The sequence below is a fragment of the Lichenostomus cassidix genome, chromosome 2, assembly GCF_008360975.1.
Source record: "Lichenostomus cassidix isolate B80296 chromosome 2, HeHo_3.0, whole genome shotgun sequence".
In the NCBI taxonomy this organism is placed as follows: domain Eukaryota; kingdom Metazoa; phylum Chordata; class Aves; order Passeriformes; family Meliphagidae; genus Lichenostomus; species Lichenostomus cassidix.
Genome location: NC_139482.1, coordinates 41,329,738 through 41,347,555, shown reverse-complemented (window position 1 = coordinate 41,347,555; position 17,818 = coordinate 41,329,738). Strand labels below are relative to the sequence as shown.

Here is a 17,818-nt window from a genome sequence, read left to right as displayed (position 1 = left end):
TATTTCCATAATTTAAAACTAAATTAAATGAAATTTTTTTCTATAGGGAGACTCAACAACAAGTCACAGCAAGCACTGAGTCTTGCTGTTGGATAAATGTCGAATGAGGACAACACTTCTCTAACCACCAAATGCCAGGAGAAGTTTCCCTTACTCAGGTGTCTTCACAATAATCAGTTCCCAGTTTCAATTACACTGTAAAAATCAGGAAGGAAGCATTAATTCACAGAAATATTAAATTTGCCCACTGGCTCATTTCATGCATGAACAATTAACTTTTGCAGGTTTTTTTATGGTGTACAAAGGATAAGGAGGACTGGACTTCTGAAGTACAACCACCATCCAAATAATAAAAAGCACTGGGAAAAAACCCTTTAGTTTAAACTAGACCCACTTCTTTCAATTTCATGGAAGCATAAAAATATTTTTCTTTTCAGTTAAAAGGCATAAAAAATTGAGAAGCGTAAAGAAGAATGTGAGCCATCCAAGGACAGAAAATAAATCTGAGGTGTTATAATCCTCAGAAATAAGAAGATACAAGGTACCAATAAAGAATCTGCTCAGCTCCTGATAGGGTAGACTCATGGATTTGAACAAACATGCTTTCCATTTCAACAGTTCTTCATGATTAAAACAACTCCAAAACCAATCAGTAAAGATTCTCCCTTCTAGATGTGCCTGAGCACACAGATAGGATGAAACCACTGCATGGCAAGAGGTATTTCTTTCAAAGATTTACTTTTTCAGCATAAATTTTGCAACATGAGATTTACCCGCCATTTCTCAAGAGGGTCCTCTGTTCAGAGCACGTAATTCTGTTTCAGAGGACAGGTGCAAAGGAGATCCTATCAACAACTTTATGTAAAGTTATACCACATCTGCCACACTATATTGCCTGCAGGTACAGTCAGAGTTTAAAACTCACCTGTTGAAAAAAAATGCTAACAAATGCAGGTAATAGAGCCACATAATATAATTTGTTCTTTAAAAGTGACAAATGTTGAAGTTCCTTCACCAGATATTGGTCTATCATGATATACTGGGTGATGACTACTTTTTTCCTCCTGGGATTACTGTTTCCAGAGAATCGAGTGATAAAGTGATAAATATGTAACTGTCTGGGACACAGTTCAACATCTGTCTCAGAAGTCAGTTTGTGGCACAGAGAGAGAGAAATGAATGGCAAGGCACTAAAGTGATCAAATCGTACTAGGATTCTTTATGCAGCTGTGCTCAGGGGAGCAGGTTTAGCCACCTTGAAAATAAAAACTTGAGGCACAAAAAAAATCCAGGGCACTGCTATTTCCGTTTCAGTATAGCATTTCTCAGGTAGATGTAACCCACAGCCAGCAAGCCAGTGTGACCAGAAGTACAGGTGAAGTGATGGTCAGTCTCATTAGAAGATTTCAATGTGCTTCACAAGATATATCCAGGCTCCAGACCTGCATTATAAAAGGGATGAAGGACACATTGCAGGACACTATTATTTAAGTGCTTTCTGGTTTCTGAGAAGCAAAATAAAGACCATGTGCATTTATCAACCCCAAGGAGGGATTTCTGGATTCAAATAAAGTTCCATATTTACTCTGTTTCATGGAAGTTGATTTGCTGAAACTAATCCACTTCTTGACTCTCCTTTGGACCAGATATTTGAAGTGAGTCATGAAGCATGTTTAGGGACACTGGTATATACCAGGAACTATCTTGCAGTCAAGTCAATGTGAGCTAAAGGAAGTCAGAAACTGCCAGGAGGCACTCAGTGCCTTAGCAGACAGAAAGGACATAACAGAGCCTGCAAGACTTTTACAGAATCTGCATTCTCTTCTCTACTTTTGAGATGAAGATGAGGTAACCACACCCTCTGCAATGTGACTGTGGTAAATGTTGCCTCTTGAATGGCACTGACATACCTTCACAAGCCTAAACCCCATTCTGATTTGAACTTAACTCAGCTCTACCAAAAAAATGAAACACAATTTGTTCTTTCCTGATGCAGTTTTTTCTAAAGCAGCCCAGGAAGTTGGCCACCTTTGCCACCAAAGTACATTGTTGGCTCATGGTCAGCTTGTTGTCCCCCGTGATCCCAAGGTCTCTGCAGAACTGCCTTCCAACCAGATGGCCTCCAGCCTGTGCTGGTGCAGGGGCTTGCCCTCAGATCCTGGACTTGGTATTTTCCTGCATCAAACTTGATGAGACTCTTCCCTGTCCAGACTGCCAAGGTCTCTCTCCGCAGCAGCACAACCCTGCAGCTCATCAGCCACTTCTCCCAGGTTTTTCAACACCTACAGACTTTACAAAGGAGTGCACTCTGCATCATCATCCAGGTCATTAATGAAGATGTGGAACAGTACCAGCCCCAGTATTGACCCCTGGGGTACACCACTAGTGACTGGCCTCTAACTGGACCTTGTACCACTGATCACAACCCTCTGGGCTGAGTTGTTCAGATTTAAATCCATCTCACTGCCCTCTTGTCTAATCCATACCCTGTCAGCTTGTCTGTGAGGATGTTATGGGAGACTAGGACCTTAGTAAGATGGAGGTAAACAACATCCATCAATCTTCCCTTGTCCACCAAGCTAGTCAGCTCATTACAGAAAGCAGTAAGGCTGGTCAAGCATCATTTCCCCTTTGTAAATCCATGTTGACTACTCCTGATCACCTTCTTGTCCTTGATGTATTTGGAAATGCTTTCTAAGAGGATTTTCTTCATCTCCAAAAGGACTGAGGTGAAGTTGGCAAACCTGTAATTCCCTGGACCTTGCTTCCTGACCATAGATATTACATCAGCCTGTTCAGAATGGCACACTTTCCTTTTGTACCTCTCAGGCTAGCGAGGATAGGAAAGGCCTGGACAAAAGGGATACGTTCTCCTCTCCTGTGCTATAAAATGCTACTGGAAGTGTTCCCTGGAAATGCTGGTTTTTTTTTTTTTAATCAGCTGCTTTTCTTGTTTCTTTTTGTCCCCGAAAAAAATCAGCATCTGAAGTCCACTGGTCATGATTACACTCAGTAAAAAACAAGGAAAATGTGTATCAAGACTTCAAGGAAATGAATCTTCCATTGCAGGAAAATTCAACACATTCTTAAGGAAAGCAGAGGAATCATGCCTTTGTATTAAGAACAGATTATATATAGGAGGAAGATCCAACTTCCAATTACTCCTAAAGCAAATGCATACTGGAGAAAAGGCCCATGGCATCAGGCCCAGATGCTGTTGCACTCCTGATTTCAGATGGTTTGAATTCCACCTAACTCCCTGTGCTGCTCACTCTTGGGTGGCTGCAACCCTGCAGATGCAATCAGGTTACAGAGGAAGCTTGGCTCCAAACATCCTGTCCTCACAGCATTGGGCTGGGCAAGATGCTGGGATCCAGAGCAAGCCAGCCACACAACCCTCAGCCTCTCTGCTGGCTGCATCCTCCAGTCCTGTCACCAGTCACAGAGGCCAGCAGGAAAACTCCCTGCACCTCAGGACTAATGGGCTGGGCTCTCCTTCACTAACACATCGTGCTGGAGTGCAGCAGCAGAGATGGAAAAGCCTTGGCCAAGCTGGCAAGCTCAAAGAAGCTTAGCAGAGAACCACTTGCTCCAAGGAAGGGGCAGGCAGGAGTGCATGCCCACCAGCCCAGAGATCACACATACAATTTTCTTCACTAGTGCCCTGAGGGGAGCAAAGGAAAGGACTTGCTTTGCTCTGCATGTCCCTACAGGCCAGCTGGCACCACAAAGCATTTTCTGCTCATGAAGTGGAAGACTGCAGTTTATCTGACCACAGAACAATTTTATAACCCAGGAATCAATCTGTGCAAGTGCTTTGTATGATCTTTTTCTACTGTCCAGCTATAATGGATGTCATAAATAAAGCTCTGGCTTTATTGCCAATACTTAAATCTTCTGTAACATTTGGAGAGAACTAAATTTTCCACAGACACAGCTACCTGCACGAACATAAATCCTGTGTGATCTCCAATACTGACAAGAACCTGCTCTTAAGGGAAAGCCTAATGTTCTGAGCATGAGAGGCCCATTTCCACGGGCAAACACTGACACAACAAGGGAGGAATTGAAAGCCACTGACTCTTGAATCCTGACCCCAGTTTTGTAACCATATTTCCATCTGAACTTCAGTAAATCACGTATTTCACCACTTCAGCCCCTCCAGTCAGCAAATGAGGACTAATAAAGACTTCACAGGCATTGTGCTAAAGCTTTTCACCTTTGAAACACTTCAGACACGTAAAATAAAGGGAAAAATTTTGAGGACAGCTAATAAAAGTCTAGGGCAAGATGACTGCTTTCCTTTGCAGTGTGAATGAAAATAAATGCTCAGTAAAAGAAAAACAAACCCACAAACAAACAAAGAAACAAAAAAAAGACAGGACAATCAAGAGATCACAGATGTAACAGACAAACAGGTGTGAAAATCATCTGAGGAGGGAACGACAGAACAAGCAACAGGAGGGAAAGATTCATTTTCTGAGAGGTGCTTTGAGTTCAATCTGTTTCTACCTCAGCACACAAGATAAACAAAAATGAGAGTCCTAGCTCACTGTAAAATGGAAATTGGCATTTATTTCCTCTCTGTCATTTATTTACTTATACTGTGAGTAAGTGATTTGAAAGAGTGACTGTGAACAGTGATTCAAAAAAGCACACCATGCACATGACATTGCAAATAAACTGTTTTCTAATCTTTAATGCAAGGACTACTTTGCTGCTCATCCTCTTGAACACCCCTGGCTGTACAGCACAGCACATTATCAGTCACCCCTGCGCTGCAGTTCTTTCACTACTCTGCTGGTGACTGTGAAGCAGAGGTTCCCTTTCCCTCTGTGGCTGCACAACATCCTGCACAGTGGTGATGTTCTGTGTGTGAGTGCAACACAAGCTGCCTTCCCAGCAGCTCACGTGCTGCTGGGCTTTCTGTGGTTAAAATGTGTTGATAAAATATTGGTCTTGCCACTGCTGCTGAACTGTGCTCACACAGCAAGAAGGCTTTCCATCTCTCTTCTCCCTCCCCTCACCCCAAAGCAGGCTCACAAGTGGGCAAGACATTGGCAATGACAGCTGGCTCCAGCTGAGCAATGGGATTTTCCAGCTCATATGATGTTGTGCTCAGTGATAAAAGCTCAAGAAAAGGAGGTTAAGGGGAAATTGTTTCTCTTTCCAAGCAACCATTACATACAGAATCATAGATTCACAGAATGGTTTGTGTTGAAAGGGATCCTTAAGATTATCCATTCTCAACCTCCTGCCATGGGCAGTGACACCTTCAACTAGACCAGGCTGCTCAAAGCCCCATCCAGCCTGGCCTTGAACACTTCTGTTGATGGGGAGCAGTGGATGAATTTACAGCTTTGCTTGTGTGTGCAGCTTTTGCTTTCATTATAAGACTGTCATTATCTTGATCCACGGGTCTTTTTGCCTTCCTTCTATTTTCTCCCCACCCTGCAGGGGAGTGGAGCAAGTGAGAGGCTGGGTGGGTGTTTGGCTGCTGGCTGAGGTTAACCCATTGCATGCAGCCTACCCCTTATCTGGATTTCTAGCTGCTGTGGTAGCACAATATTAAAAGTCTTCATTGAAGAAAGACATTGAATACGGGTTTTGCAAATCCCAAGACAATGTACTGAATTGGCAGGCTGAAACTGCTGTCTTGCCATGTAACTTTAAACTCTGGATAATAATTTTCTTTTTCTATATAGAAATAAGATGTGAAATGCCAACCTAACTGCAGGAGGAAAGATAACATTAATAAGAAGCAAAATTGCCTCAAGGTGCCCAGTTACAAAGAAACACTATAACTCTTATCTCAAAGTTTTACCATAATACTGTGACATACACATCATCATGTATAATCCACCCAGCTCTATGTTATCTTTTAATTTAATTACTTTGCCATGTGATGTACAACCACATCCTTGTGTTTCTCAGAATATTCTCTTTTCTTTTTCCTTGACTTCTCCCCTCTACTATAACCACCTATAAGAAGAGACAACTTTTTGTTTCCTTTTTCTCTGCTCCTTATTCTCTCCCATCCAATTTGCCCTCTATACATGACAATGCACCTCAATTTCCTCTTCTATTGTTTCCTAGATATCTTTCCCACTGTCTTGCATCAGGATATGTATTGCAAAATCTATCAAAAAATTAGCCATCCAAAAATCAGCACCATTCAGGGGACAGGATTCAGCATGGTGCTACACCTGCACAAACACTGTAGGCAGCAGCTCTGGTTCACCAGTTTCCTGCTGGTAGTTGGCAATACCTGAAACTGCTTTTCTTTCCATCCATTGTACTTGCTGGATGACTGATGAACCTTTGTGTTGCTTTAATGTCACTCCTCCCGAATCTGAAAAGAGGAGGACCCTGAGAACTATTCATAAAATTGATAAAACCTGTTTGATTTCCGCTATCTTAAAACTTACCCAAGTTTTAATGCAAGCAATTGTACAGAAACTGTGTCTACTGATTTGGAGCAAGGGACAGCACTGACTCTCACACAGTTTCATCACAGCTTTAAAAAAAAAAAAAGAGCAAAATGCATTTTGTATTTGAACGAAAAAAGTCAAAGTTTCCAGCTTGTGACACTAGCCAAGATAGTAAATGGAATTTTCCATCCCTGTGAGAGCCAATCAGGATAACCATGCCCCAGAGAAATGTCACTGACTGCAGCTCTACATTTCCAAATGTTACACCTCAACACAGTGAAGCAACACCCACATATTATTAAGTACATATTTCTGGATGGAGTAAAATAATTTTTTAACAGCTTCCCAAAACAGAAAGATGAGCAAAGCACAGGCCAAGGTTACAATTGCAGTTCATGCAAGACTGGTTCAGCTAATTTAAGTGGCAATGTTGACTGCTGCTGTAATCGAGATTTCCTTCTTCCAGGGCAGTGTTGGAAACGTGAGCTGTAACAGACAAGCCCTTCCTAGAAAAAGAAGATAAAAGGCACAGTCCATTTGAAACTTCATTAATGACAGATGAAATCAGTTGCCTGCAAGTGCATGGTTCTGTGAAGCAGTCAGTCTTTGGTTGCACAATCATCTCTCAGCCCCTGCGTCTGGGCAGATTTCCTCCTCGTCTGGCTGCTTTGCTAAAATAAGGAGGCTGCCTGGCCTCTGATAAGTCACTTCTCTTGTGCACCACCATCCACAGGCAATTTATTGAAGATAAAAATGGTGGGAGGGTGAGAAAAAGCAAAATAATCTTATTCAGACCCTCTAGAACTCAGATAAGAGGACAACCCAAAGTACAAGCAAGTGGTGCTCTATATCTATTAATAAGAAATTATCTATCTGCTCAGGCACAGGCCTCCATGGTGGAAAAGGGTGTGGGGTAATCCCAGAACCAGCACATGAAGGACATTATTAAAGAGCCCTTGTTGCAGGGTGTTAGCCATGATCATTAAAAAGGAAATTCTTTGTAATTAGTAGCTGCAATTAAGTCCTGCCTACCACTGATCACAGTGCATGCAGGACTTCCATCCTGCCCCTGCCAGCTGAACTAGCTCCCTGCCTCGATCCCACAGCTGCCTGCACTACACTGAAAGGCACCATACAGTCCTGCATTTTATTTACTGAAAGCTGAGGACTTCATAGTTACATGGCAAACAATATGCTATATTCTCATCAGGCAGTGAATTAGTGAAAAAAAGTTTGTTACCAACAACAACCTCGTAATCTTATTTCTTCTTCTCTCCAATTTGTTTAAAGATCAACTTAGATTGAAAGCATTTCAACTGTAAAAGCACTATCAGTAAGCTTTTTCAATCTGCATAAAAGCTGCACACACAACACTCAAAGCATTGCGGCAACTGAGTAACATTGCACAAGTGCCATAATGCAAGTTACAAACAATTCCCAAAACACATAAAACCCACTGCAAAACACTACTAATGGCACAGCTGGCTGCTAGCATGTCTGAAAAGTATAGGAACAGAATTTTCAATATATCAAATGCCCTAGCAATGTTCCAGCTCTGGGAAACACAGCTGCTTTCCCTCTAACTTTCAAAGAGGTGCCACCTGCAATGACTGAAAATACGACTCTGGACAAAGCCAGGAGAACCTTGTATTTTGTAGCTTGCTCATCTATTAATAAGGAATTAATTCTCTGTGCAGGCAACAGCCCCCATCTAACAGCTAGCTGGCCACTCATTCCAGTGGTCTCTCCCACCAAGTAATAATCCCCAAACTATGGAATAGCCTGCTGTTTCACGTAAGAGCAGAGACACATCCTCTATATAACTGTGGGTAGATGCAAAGATACAATCACTCAGCCTGTGCTCTCTGCCCTCCTCCCCATAGTGGTGCTTTTTGGGAACCTGTGTTCCACATGAACAAGCCCATTTAGAAAAATACTACATTATTGCTGAAAAAAAACCCCATATATGGAAGTGGCTCCTGCTGTAGTTCACCCCACTGTAGAACATCATCTATCTTGTATGGTAAGGAGAATCCATGAATCACATATCAAAAGATTACAGTAAGTAAAAAACATTGTAAGAGACTTGAATCTTCAGAGTTCTCAGTAAAAAGTGGAGTATCTGGTGATAGCAGCCAAAAATGAGGGGCCTTAGTATAATCAAATCTCTCCAGATTCAAAAACTGCACAGCAAGCTGTGATCCTTACTCATCTCTTCTGCAAGTCAAGCACTTCCAACATCTAGATCCTCCTGGAGAGCCATGTCAACCCTTCTCTCCATCTGGTAAACCTGAAAGTCAGACAGAATGACAGGAGAAGCCAGTCCACAGTGTGGGTAGGTTTGTGTAAATGGAGAACAACTGCCTGAAGCACACAAAGTGCTTCTGAGGCAAGAGAAAGATAAAGCCCAGGAGGACAAGAGAACAGTAGGCCAGCAAAAGTGAGTTTGGTAGAACCTAAAAATTAAGAGGTTCTTAAGGAACGTCTTAAGGAACGGCAGAAGAGTGGCTCTCAGCACAATGGAACCCAGCGATGATGATATCCACGCTCAGGGAGGCTCAGAGACACCTCAGCTATGCAGACAATGCTGGAGAACTTTGCACTTTGAGGCTGTTGCTGCAAAAGCAGCAGAGAGCTCACCGACCCACGGTCTGGACAGGGAGCCCTCCTGGGAGCAGGAGATTGCCCACCTCACCTGCCATACTTTCTTATAGCTCACTGGGAAGATAAACTGCTTGCAGGAACCAGGCACCCCTGAGACAACCACTCTGAACCATTCTCAGACATATTGTTTGGCTTGTTTGTATTGCTCGCCCTTTAAAAAGTCAATCAAGTCTCATATTGCCAGTGATATACAGAAAGAGCTTAATCCCTACTTGTGTGCTGCAAAGTTTCCACCATGGTCTGGGTATCCAACACATGTCATTCCTACTAACATAGGAACATATAACACAAAACCAGTACCCCACAGCAATGATCATTTTAGGTAACCTATCAAACTAGATGCACAACAAAATAAAAAGCAATCCCATCTTCCTGGAAGCTGTTGCTGAGATCAGGGATACCACGTGAACCTCTCAGCACCATCTCCTGCCTCCTTCTGCCAACCCTCAGCAAGCAATCTGCTCATCGCTCGCCCTTCCAGATGCTGCTCACAACACAGCCCCTTCTCACTGTCTGAGGCATTCAGTGCTTGACTGATTCAGATCTTCAGTTGACACCTGCCCATCCTCTCCCTGCCTCGCAGAACACCACACTGACATCTGGCAGTGGCACAGACAGCAGTTACAGAGCTCCTATCTATCACCTCCAGCAAGGGCTTTGCTAAGCCACAGCAATGGAGCCTTGAGCAAGGTCTCCTTGAATAAGAGGAGGACTCATTTACATCGCCAAAGTCCAATGTTAGCTGTGCTGGCATATCGTAATTTCCATCAGGAAAACACAGGTGATAGTTCCTGAAAACATCGTGACAATTCCCAGATGAAGTGGCACCATCACACCCTGGCTGCTGGACCAGAGTGGGCCTTTGCACACCAGAGAAATCACCTTTCCTAAGTGCCAGCACTTGATGCTGGGCAAGGTGCCAGAGAAGTGAAGGGTGATGAAAGTGGGGGAAAAATGAGAATAGATGAGATTCCCCCGTGGCACTGCTGCAGCTGACAGCCTTCAATAAGAGCCTGGAGACTGGCAGGCCTCTCCAACAAGCTGGGACAGCACTCCTGTGTCTGCTAGGAAGTTGTATACTCAAGGAATTGCCAAAAGGCTCAACGAGCCAGCAGGTGAGAAGCAGCAAGTGGGGACTGTGCTTTTCCCAAACAAAGAAAAGAGCTCTTGCAGAGCATGATTACAGACTTGAGGAAAATAGGCCAAGGCACTCTGCAGCTCTGCAGCTGCTGCTGGTCATCTCACATTAACAACACACTTCTTGCCCAGCAGTCAATGCTTGTTTCTTGAACTCACTAGTGGTACTTCTGAAAAAAACAAACAACACAACAAACTGCCAAAAACATTATAAGAAAATTCCCCCTGAAGTGGCTTCTCAATTTTGTCCTCATCACACTTCCATTTTCCTTAAGGGAAGCTGTGAGCAGAAGAGGAAGCTGTAAGCATTGCATCTGCTGCTATTGTTGCAGGAACAGCAGCCAAGTCTGTTTTGGCTTTGAAAGCTGCAGACACCTAGCCTTGACCAGTCAGGCACATCTGTCCTTGCCATTACATTCACCAAATGACCAGCATCCCAGTGCAGGGAGTTGTTTCCACAACTGCCACAATGACCCCCTAAGAATCTCAGTTACGCAAAGAAGAGGAAGCTCACAGGTGGGTGAAAGGAAATCACAGCAATTTCAGAGTCTGAACTCTGTGTACAGAAAGTAGCAATTTCTGGCTGCTGTATACTTTACATATCACCACAAAATAGGAGGACAAGGCCGCAGCATGTATGACGTGACAATAGCACAAAGGGGACAGCTCCGCCACAGGACTGAGTGAATACCCCACAGGGAGTCCCCGGGGAAGGGAGTGGAGGAAACACTTACTCATAGAAGGAAACATCGTCTGGCTTTGGGGGACAATACCCCAGTAATGCAGAGCAGGTACCAGAGCCTCAGGGTCAGGCATGCTTCTCTCACTGGTGGCTTCTACTGGATCAAAGTGAGACACAACCAATTGTTCCAGCACCTACAGCCCTGCAGCCCAGTGAAGGATGCTTGGCTCCTTGCCAAGATGCTCCTTGTCATTTAGAGGCTCTGAGCAGATGGAGACTGAACTTGACAACAAGGGATCCGCTGGTTTCTGTCACTGTGGCACGAGAGGAGGACGTTCAAAGGGACACCACCTCCAAAGAGAGTGAGGACAGGGAACATACTGCTCTTGCACAGCTTAAAAGAAAATCACAAAGCAGTAAGAATACATGTTTTTCACCACATCTTATTATCCACAGACACCATGTGCACCTGATTAAGATTTTTAAATGGCACTTCAAAATTTAACTTCCCATAAAACAAATGTGCCAGGGAACCACTGCCAATACTTCACTCTGCTCTTTCAGGCATACTAAACATGTCTCAGGTGATGTAAATTTCTATGCTTCATTTCCTTTTTTCCTGTTATTTCAGAAAATGTATTTGCTAACCCCTGCTCAATCACCTGTACAGAAAGAATCACCTCTACATGCACAGAGATTGCTAATGAATGTACTGCAACAAATCCTAATGGGTGCACCAAATGAGCAATGAAAGATGGCTCCAACTTTGAGCTTTTCGGAAGCCTCTTTTAGGGTACAAATAAAACAATTGCTGACACATTCAGAGCAGAGATACCCTAGTATTTAATAATGACTGTAATTGTCTTTTTACAAAACGTACTGGAGTTGATTTTTTTAGCCTTCTAGAACAGTTTCAACATCAGAAAAATTACAAGTTTCTTTTTTTTCCTGAAAGAGGTAGAGAGAAATTGAGATAGATGATACAAAACCTTTCCCTGCTAAGAGAAAAAGAGAAAGGACTACATTCTCAGCTTGTGGTTTCAAACACATGGAACCACTTCAAGCTTACATATTTCCTGCCCTTCTGTGCCAGACACTTGTTCTTAACCAGAGTAGCCTCTATGGCTGCACTGTTCACTAGAAACACTTACGGAAAAAGAAAACCAGAGAGCTGAAGTAAAGCTCCATTAGTTCCCTGGTACTGTATGACCTGGTGGACATCTGCAACACTGCAGCTGAGAACAGCTGCATGGACACAACACAGAAGAGGAAAATTCCTTAAGCTGGTGTTGCTTGTGAAATTCTGCCTCATCAAATAAAACTGTGTCAGCCTACCAGCAAGCACTCCTTGGTTAACATGTAGAGAGCACAGTGTTTGCTTCCAGCTCTTACGCAAACACCTGGGCAGAAATTGTAAAATGGCCACCCAGAGCAGAGGCACGGAAAAAACACCACTGGCTGAGCCAGCCGGCTTTGGTGTTCTCAGAGGGGAAATAACAGGACCTCCCAGTCCTACTGGGCTGTATTACTAAGCTTGGACATTCCTTACTCGAGTGCTCCTGCTTACTTTGGAGCCATCTAAGACTTAGATAATTTTTTCTCTCTCTTTGTTCAGCATGCCCAGCAAGGTCCTTTTACTGCAGTTTCCAGCAAAACAACAAAAATAGTGAGCAGCTACAACACATAGGTCTGACCTCGGCCTCAAAAAATGTGTCCCATTGCTTAGCCAGGAGTTTATCTTGCACATTCTTGGGGAGGTTTTCCTCAATCCTCCAGAAAGCACAGTCTATACAGGACTCACAGATAGGCTTACAATTTCAGCACCTCTGCATATCACCAGAATGCCTCTCTACTGACAGAGCAGCTTTATTACCATAGAGGCATAGTCATGTCATTGATACACTGCTGCACAGAATGTTTTACTTCAATCACCTCCATGGACAGAAAGACATTTCAGTCTCAAGATCAAGTTAAAAGATGAGTAGCTCTCAAATAATTCCAAGCAGCACTTGCTTTTGTAAATTTCTTCTTCTTGTATCAATGATTTTGATTAGGAATTGTTTTCTTGCACTAACAGAGTTTGTCTTCTAGTCATATTTTAATTTATTCTGAATATAACTCCCCAGGAAATCGGTCTGATATCATACAGCACATTCAGAAGTGGAACTTGGCTCCAGCAACCTATCTACCAACATTCTCTAGACTTCAGTGTTAGATGAATGAATATTTTCTTGAGCACTATTATTCAACTATGTGTTGGTACACAAATAACCCAGAGGGGTTTCAGCACACTTCAAAGTTACTCAGAATTACAGACTGTCTTGTTGGCCATCCACTTGTCAAGTGTGTCATTGCTTTTGTCAAGACATACTTTGGAAATTAAATAGATAGTCTGCAGAAAAGCTTTAACTATTGCCTTAGCACTTAAACAAATTAAAATGATGTTGTTAAGTCAACTTTTATTGAGTTTATCCTTTTTTTACATTGCAACTGCTTGTAAATATTTTTTTTCAGCCTTGAGATGGTAATTTTTTTTTCTCTTTACTGCCTTGTGAAACTGCTCTTTCCTGGCTCATATTGAGCTGACAGAATCAGCACTGGTTTTAGCTTAAAACACCCTGTATTCTGAGGCTGTGCTTACTCTGAAGAGCTACTGTAACAGCAACGGTGGTGTCATTGTGAGAACAATGGCCTTCAGTCTGAACTGTGACCAAAGTTAGCTTGGCTCAGCCTGGAGAAGTGAAAGAGTGGCAACGAAGGCCATGGGTCACTCTGCACCTCTCAGGAAAAAGAAGCAATCCAAGAACAGTTTGAGAAGCCTGAGACACCTACACAAGCATGTGTAGGTCTCAGCTCTTCCTTTCTCTCTTCTATCTGTATTGGTGGCACTTCTGCAAAGCTCTGCACCAGACACTTTGGACAGCTGATGCAATCACTCCTACCAAGTGTCTAAGAGAGTGGGACACCTATTCAGGCTCCCCTGTGCAACATGGGCTGTGCTGAAAGCAGGACCTCGTCCAACAGCCTCAGTACTTCCTCCAGACTTCAGCTGTAAAAATATAAAAAGCACATGAGGGCTTCAGGAGAAACTCAGTGGAACCAGACTTGTTTCAGTCAATCAGCTCTTGCATTTGAACCACCCTGGTGACAATATGAATGCACATTCATGGCAATGACCCTAGTGGCGCCGGATGACTTGAAAAACTCCCAAGAACTCATCTACTGAGAACTTGCCAAGCTAAGCAACAGAGGTTCCTACAAAGGCTTACAATAAAACAAGCCAGCAGTAGCATGGACACAAAGCAAACATGCCTCAACCAAATCAGCACAGCTTCTGCAGAATGCTGAAGAGTGCCACATGTGTCAAACTGGGCAAGCTGGCTAAAATCCGAGTCAGTTTCTCTGGTCTAAGTGTATTGTGCACACTGATACACACCCACTGACACACTTACTTAGTACACTGCTGCTACAGAACCAAGGTGGCCACAGCAGAATCCCCAAGAGATCTTGGCAAAACAGCAAATACAAAAAAAAAAAAGAGAAGGAAAGGAAAAGCAAAAAAGCTGTATTAACAACATCAAGTTAAACAAGCTAAAGAAAGTTAGATGTTTAAATACTTTGTAATTTGCTGTTAAAATCAGAGTGTCCATTCAGACTGGATTTTGAAATGAGTCCCCACCAAGGTTAGTAAGTCACACATGGAAAAGCAGCTTTCAAATTGTCTCACTGTCACACCAAACACACAAGTCACATAACTATGCTTTTTCCTCCAGTTTATTTTCAACATATTTATAGACCATTCCCTAGGCTATGAAGTCAATGCCTAAAATGCACTGTCTTTTCAAAGCTATAACCATTCTGCAAGGTTAAAGAAATTCTCTAGCAAAAAAAGTAAAAGAATTTGTGTAGCCTTACAGGCAAGAAACACCTTTTTCTTCTTAATTTCATTCTATGCTAGACACCACAGCACCTAGAATTTCAAGAGATAGCACTGGTAACACCCAAAAATTAGCAACAATTCATGCTGCACAATCTCTTCAATATTCCTGAGTTTTAGTCTTTCTGTCTTACAGAAGAATGATTGTAACATTATTTTCTATTTCCTTCATATAATTTCCATAGCAGGTTGTTGTCATCTATTAGAATTATGCCACACACATATACATACAAATACTGGGGTTTTTTGGCTTGCAAGTACAGCAAACAGCCCTAAACATTATGGTAAATGATGAAATGTTTCTTCCCTGCTGTCTATCACATCCTTTACTTCTTGGTAAAAGTGATTGTGGAAGAAAGATAACACAACTTGTAACGTTTCTTCTTCACAACCACAACCACTCAGAGGCCCAGTACACAATTTAGTGTGATACATATCTAGCCAAATTACCTTACCTTTGCCCTTTGCCAGTTCTCTTTCTCAGTAAGATTACAGCCACCAGCCACGTTAACACCACTGCATGAAGGTTTACAGATTTAGCATAAAGAAATCCTTACAAGAAATGTTACTGCCAACACTTTGTACTAGGGGAACTGAATGCTAATATGAATGGGCCTGTGGATATAAATACTGTCTGAGAAAAGATAAAAGAGGATTGTAAAAATATTCAGCTCTCCCTATTTTATTTGGTGCAGGAGTTAATCCAGAACTAATGTATCCTAGTTATTTCTAAATGCTACAGCACAAACATTTGGTTTTCTTATGGAATTATTTAAGCAGATTCTATTGTGATATGGGATATTAGAAGTTCACTGGCCCGAAGTTCCTTGAATACCTGAATTAACTCCTACTGGTGCTATTTACAAGGAAGCTGAAAAGCAGAAAAATATAAGAAGGTGAAGCTGAAAGAGTGCAAAGAAAAAATAAGTTAGATTATTTTAACTTCTGTTAAAGTTACTGCAGAAAGCCACTTGCTTAAATTAGGATGAGTTTTTGATTGAATGGTGTTGATAAAATATGACTTTATGCAAAGTATGTGAAGCATTACATAAAATTACATAGATTTACATCCAGCACATGAAAATATGTAAAGCATGTAAAGAATGCATGCACTTAATACATGCACTAGAAACTGACATTACACCACAAATAACCATGCTGTGGCAGCTTTAGGAGTCACACCTCAGAGCTGTAGAGACAACACAGCAGGATGGAGGGCAGAGAGGATTAGTTATTTCTAGCCCATAAAAGGAACTGTTCTTTCCATGGTGGTGAAAGCAAATAGACCTCTAGCTTATCAGCAAAGCACAAGCCTACTGTTTTAGGGCTACAGGCTCAGTTGCAAAGTAGACACATGCTCAAAAGAGTGTCACTTGTCTCCTGAAAAGATTCTCCAGATCCACCAATGGTTTGGGAGCAAACCCAGCCAGGAGAAGGCAGCAGACAACTGTTTGTGCTCCTACTGAACAGAATTCATAGTGAGGGACAACTCCGAGGTCACACAAGCACAAGGCAGATGCTCAGCAGGGAAAGGCAGCCATGACCAGTCATGGTCAACTCATCTCTTGCTACTGAGGGTCATTTCTAAGGGTGGCTCACAGCTAATAATGAACTGGAAGTAACTGGCCAGCTTTGAAAGAGAAACTTCAGGATCTGGTATTACCACTGAGTAACCTAGAACATAATGAATCCTAACTTCTAATGTCAGCTTAGGAACCTAGGTGCCAAAAACCTACACAACTTCGAAAAAATGACTGGACAAATACAGACAGGGGGAAGGAAGGCATTGGAGCTTATAAAAGATGAAGGCAACAGATGCAGGATTAAGGCACTGTCAAGGCACAAGTTTTTGCATGATGAAAATGTATGTATGGAGGTATCGCTACATAATGTCTTCTAGGCTCTTTCCTAGGCATTATCACTGCCACTGCTGTAATTGAGCTGACAAATCACCCCACAGATAATTATGTGCCATAAAAATGAGAAAGAGCTTATCCATCTGTTAATCCTCTCCACATCTGCATGGAGCTAAACTTCATGCACTGAGTTAAGGCATCAGCTCAAATCCTGGCAGCGTTCCATCATCGAGTGCTTTTGAATGTCAGCCATACATCTCCCACAGCCCTCCCTGTGTCCCTGGGTCACTGCTGGGGGTGTCTGACAGCCAGGGCACGGAGCCAGCCGGAGCTGCAGCCTGACTGCGGTGCCCACCTTCACCACATCGCTGCCGGCACTGGCACTCGGCCCCGCTTTCTCCTAACAGCTTACCCACGCTCAGGAATGGGCTGTTCCACGGCAGCACGATGAGCCCTCGCATCACGGCACTACCGTTGTTAATGGCAAAAAGTTAACCACTGCAACTCTGGGCTCCCGCACGTCCGTCTGGGCAGAAGTGCTCGCTGCTGCATGAGGAAGAAGCAAAGGCAGCTTCCGACAGAGCGCAACGCTTCGCTCTGCGAGGAGAACGAGGGTTCTCCGTGCTGCCGGGAGCTGCGAGAGCTGAGGGGCCAAACCCTCCCCGAGCCCGGCCCCGCACCCCGACGGCGCTCTCCGGACGCCTGGCCGCCAGACCCGCCCGGCAGGGATCAGCGCGATTCCTGCGGGCTCCGGCAGCGCCCCGGCAGTGCCCCCCGCCCCGCTCGCCCCTTACCATCTGGGCCACCTTCAGCATGCCGGCGCAGGAGCGGAAATAGCCGCCGTCCATGAGCTCCCGGTCCGAGCCCGCCGAGGAGGAGGCGACGGTGATGGGCGGCGGGGCCGCGGGGCCCCCGCTGCTCACCCCGGTGCGGATCACTCGCGCCCCGTGCGACATGGCTGCTCCCCTCGCCGCTGCCCGGCCCGGCTCGGGGGAACGGGACGGGACGGGATGGGACGGGATGGGATGGGACGGGGCGGGGCGGGCGGGCGGCGGTGCCCCGGGGCTGGCGGGGCCGGGCGGAGCGAAGCGCTTCCCCGCCCGCCCGAACT

General features: G+C 43.8%; 1 protein-coding gene across 1 annotated transcript in view; it reads right to left on the bottom strand.

The window, feature by feature from the left end:
* Nucleotides 1-17,818, bottom strand: part of CMTM7 (CKLF like MARVEL transmembrane domain containing 7) — a 27,731-nt gene extending 9,913 nt beyond the window's left edge. The window contains exon 1 of the mRNA XM_085051181.1: nucleotides 17,502-17,818. Within this exon, the coding sequence (XP_084907307.1) occupies nucleotides 17,502-17,663 (162 nt within the window). The 5' untranslated portion in view covers nucleotides 17,664-17,818. The remainder of the gene's footprint in view (nucleotides 1-17,501) is intronic.